This window comes from Saccostrea echinata, unplaced genomic scaffold, assembly GCF_033153115.1.
Source record: "Saccostrea echinata isolate AGI-Se365-2 ecotype Australia unplaced genomic scaffold, CSIRO_AGI_Sech_v1 ptg000054l, whole genome shotgun sequence".
Lineage (NCBI taxonomy): Eukaryota > Metazoa > Mollusca > Bivalvia > Ostreida > Ostreidae > Saccostrea > Saccostrea echinata.
The window spans coordinates 28,817,461-28,821,982 of NW_026889803.1; the positions used below are offsets into that span (position 1 = coordinate 28,817,461).

Sequence of the window (4,522 nt, forward strand, 5' to 3'; positions counted from 1 at the left end):
CTGTTAAAGATGAATTATGTGCTATTGGACATTTAGTTTTAAGAGAAACTAGAATTGTGATCCCTGAAGTTCTTAGTGGGAAAATACTGAATTTGGGACATGAAGGTCATCCTGGTATTCTGTACGTGTACATAAATTTGCGTATTCAAAATTTAGCGCAATCACTGGGTATGGAGTTGTTGGCGTAATCATGAATTAGCGTCATATATGTCCGTCCCTTGGATTGTATTTATTAATGATTTCTTAGCGGTACTCATGAATTAGCGCATCGTTGTCTTCGCCAGAGCCGCTAAAATATGAAGCCCGCTTTTTTAAGTACACATACAGTAGTTTGAATGAAACAACGCTTGAGATCGAAACTATGGTGGCCAGTCAAGTTATGAATGTCAGTTGGTAGTAACCCAATGAATCCAGAACCATTGAACAGTGAGTTTCCCTCACAACCATCGCAGGATTTGGCTATTGACTTCTTAGGACCATTGCCATCAGGGGATAGTTTATTAGTACTTGTGGACTGCTATTCGAGATGGATGGATGTGACCATCATGAAATCGACGACAACAGACAAAGTGATTCAAAGTTTGAAAAGCACTTTTGCTACACATGGTGTTCCATTATCTATTAGGACCTATAATGGACCTCGATTTGTTAGTGGAGAATTCAAGGAGTTTTTGCAAGAGTACGGAATTTCTCACCGAAAGACAACACCATTATGGCCTCAAGCCGATGGGAAATAGAGCGTCAAAATAGTTCTCTTCTCAAAAGACTAAAAATAGCGCAAGTCGAGAAACGAAACTGGAAGGACGAATTGCTCACATATCTTATGATGTATAGATCCACACCACACACTGTGACTGGAATTAGTCCATCCCAAATGTTATTTGGAAGAACAATTCGTACAAAACTACCCGAATTATGTCAACTTAATGGTACCTGTACAGAAATTTGTGATCGAGACAGGGAAAACAAAGAGAAAGGCAAAATGTACACAGACGCAAGGAGAAATGCACAAGAAAATGAACTACAGGAGGTTAAATCTTGTGTTGATGAAACAAAAGAAAACCGACAAGCTTTCGACCAATTTTAGTCCAAGTCCGATGAAAATTGTGTCAAAAGGAGGAAATGGTGTATTGGTAGAATCTCCCGAAGGTGTGCGATACAGAAGGAATGTTACGCATCTCAAGAAGTTCATAGGGGAAAGGCCGAGTTCATCAAGTGAATATGTGAAAAATCAAAGTAAGTCCTTGCAGAATTGTGTCAAATAATATGGCAAGTGAAAATGTGTCAGTGTCAAATCAGTGTGAATATAATACAAATTCTGATGAATTAAGTGCTTGTGATCTGTACAGTGATGTTTCAAATTCTTTTGATGATTCTGGGAAACTTCAATCGAGTCCAAAGAGTCCAGAAACTACTATTCATACTAGACCGGTACGCGAGCGGAAAATGCCAATCAAGTTTAAAGACTATGAACTGAGTTGAGTAATTTGTCATGTTTGTTAATTTTTAATGACATTCAAAGGTCTATTATATTAATCAATTGTCTGTTATGTTGTTATGAGTACTTCATATTACTTCTCTTGAATAAGAGATAACATTTTATTTTAGGTATTATCAGAAAGATTGTATTTTCATTTAAAAAAAATAATAGGTTTTTTTTTTTTTTTTTTTTTTTTTTACAAATTATGATTTCATGTACATTTAAAGTAATTATTGAACTGGAAAAAAGGAAGGGAATGTAGTGTATTGGCTTATTTCATATACACAAAGAAAGATAACTTTGTGATCTATTGTTTACTGTCTTATAGGTCATGTTGTGTACCACGTCATTAGTATTGTTGTAGTTGAATAAATTGTGAACCCTAACTGCCTAAGCACGTGTTTATAGCTGGGACAATGTATGGATCGGTATTCGGGGTAAATTGTGATAAACCACAGGGATACGACAGCATGCCCTAATGAAAATTCACCAATTGATCTGGGGCCATTCACCTTCCCTCTGAGATGCACACCTTTTTCTAAGCCCTGCTGCTTTCCAGCTGAATTTCCTCTGCAACTGACCATGCGTCTTAGTTTCGCATTTCCAACTCTGTATATGCTAAGCATCAACGTGACACCTACATGTTGCACATCATTTTTTTTCAGCAAGCCCTCTGCTACACTGAAAATGTATCCCATAATTATTCTAATCATTTTTCTGCAAAAAATATCACATCAAACAGGGGATATCTCAGTTTTTTAAGAAATTTTACCGGGTCATCCCCTGCCACCTTACATTCAAATAACTCGTACCAAAAATGATTAGTTCGTACCTCAAACTATTCAATAGAAAATAACATATCGTAAGAAAGAAGCCATAACAATTTAATTTTCGACAAAGGAATGTATAATGCTATCAGTTCTTTTTTTTTTTAACATAAATGTATCGCGTAAAAGTGTTGTGTTTTTCTCGTAAAAGTTCAATCTCATCCATTTTGTGTTTTTAGAAGTGTCCCGTCTGTAGTATATTCAAGGTAAAACCTTTACATTCAATGAAGTTAAGCTCCAGACTTCACAGAAAAGAGGTCTCCCTACATTTATCTCAAAGTTAATGAACAGGGAGTTGGCTTGGACACCTACGTAAGACATTTGAGAATGTCTTCCGCTTGTCGGAAAGGTCCGAAAAGTTGCGATTGGTAAAAGTTGTGCCATGGTAAGAAAGATACATGGATACCAATTAGAATGCTAAGGGTGACACTAAAACGGAACGAAAACGGAAAATATGACAAAAATATGTTCAGTAAATAAGAATCAATATATAATGTATAGATTATTCATATTTAATCAAGGTTTGTTAAAACGAATTGAAGATGAATGGCTATTAATTTGGTATCTATATAAATCCTGGAGTACTTACGAGATTTCGCTGAAAGGGGCCGGGGGGTGTTAGGATAATTCACTTTCTTATGTCAATTTTCTTTATATTTATGACATTCTTTACTATTTAACGAGGATGCTGTGTTTTCTAGAGGAGAGGATGAGGAAAATCCAAGGTCTTTTGGATCTTTTGAGCCCTTTCACCACTTCCCAACCCGCCCAAAATAATCTGCTTCTGAATCCTTCTGGTGATCTGTTTCTGCATCCTTCTGGTGAGTCTATTTAGTTTAATGGCCATCACATATACAATGTATAGCATATAATGTTAAAGTTTCAGCATAAAGTGTTGAAATATCAGCATATAATGTTAAAGTAACAGTATATAATGTAAAAGTACATGTATCAGTATACAAATATTGCATGTAGTTGAGTGTAACAATTTTTTTACCTCAAGAAAACAATTGTGAACCGAGGCGCAGCCGAGTTGACATTGGTTTTCGAAGGTTGAAAATTTTCAATGTTACCAGGCTTGGATTTAGGAATTGAAGTTAGAGGGGATGCAAAAAAGTAGACAGCGGGGCTTGGGCCGCTATGAGGCCCTGATGGGGGGCCCAGGGGGCGAAGCCCCCGGAAGCTCCTGGATTTTAGAGATTTTGTAGGGTAAAAATGAGGTCAACTGAGTAGACATTTTTACATTTTCTCGACGAAACTATGATTTAAGCTAACTTTGACAATTTTAGGGGGCTCGAGCCGGGTGAGCCCCCCTTAAACTTGCCACTGGTTAACTCAACTACATGTAATATTTATTATATTATACTGAATGTTTTGTACAAATACATATAACAGTGAACCTTGCGCGCATAAACTCTTCGCAGTCGATATTTTTTGGAATATCACCCGTCGTCAAGCAATGTTCACTGTTGATACGCTGGTCGGCGTTGCTTGGCTTCATCTTTCAGAGGGTAAAAGTGTTTTATAACAAATTTTTTTCTCGATAAACCAGATTCAACTAATTTACATGAAATTATAACCTCAGCATATCATGATAAAATATTAGCATATAATGTAAAAGTATCAGCATAAAAAGATATAGTATCAGCATATATAATGAATGTTATCCACATTAAGGCAGCTCTGAGGCGTTCCGTACGATAAAAACATGCCACACAGTTAAGAGGTTCCTCCTGTCTCTACATACTAAATTTCACTATAAATAAAATAATGTATGAGACACGAATAAGTACATGTATGTAGCCTTAATGACTGGAATGGAAATCGATAAGCTTATAAAGAATAAAACCAATTTCGGCCCTATAGGTCGGCGCTGCATTTATAACGAAGTGATACTTTAGAATCAAGACAAAACTTCACTTCTGAAACACCAAATTCAAATCGTCCCTCGAATCTACATTTTTAGGTTAATTGAGTCCCCAGGTGACCTTTTGTTATTTGTTTCTGACTGTCGACGTCCGTCGTGCGTCGGTCGTAAACTTTTGAACATTTTCAGTTTCTCTTGAACTGCTGAACAAATTTAAACAAATTTTTGCATATAGCATTGTAATGTTTTGACTTTTGACATGACCGCTAATGTTAATACATGTGTATTTATGTACTTATAGTATTATTTACTCGTTTTAAATGAGAAATAACAATAATCCTTTATTTT

General features: G+C 36.1%; 1 protein-coding gene across 1 annotated transcript; it reads left to right on the forward strand.

Moving 5' to 3' along the window:
- The first annotated feature begins 383 nt into the window (after positions 1 to 383).
- LOC133204763 (uncharacterized protein K02A2.6-like) lies at positions 384 to 737 on the forward strand. The gene has a single exon (XM_061340506.1). It carries the CDS (start codon positions 384 to 386, stop codon positions 735 to 737), a length of 354 nt encoding a protein of 117 aa, XP_061196490.1.
- The last annotated feature ends 3,785 nt before the right edge of the window (positions 738 to 4,522 follow it).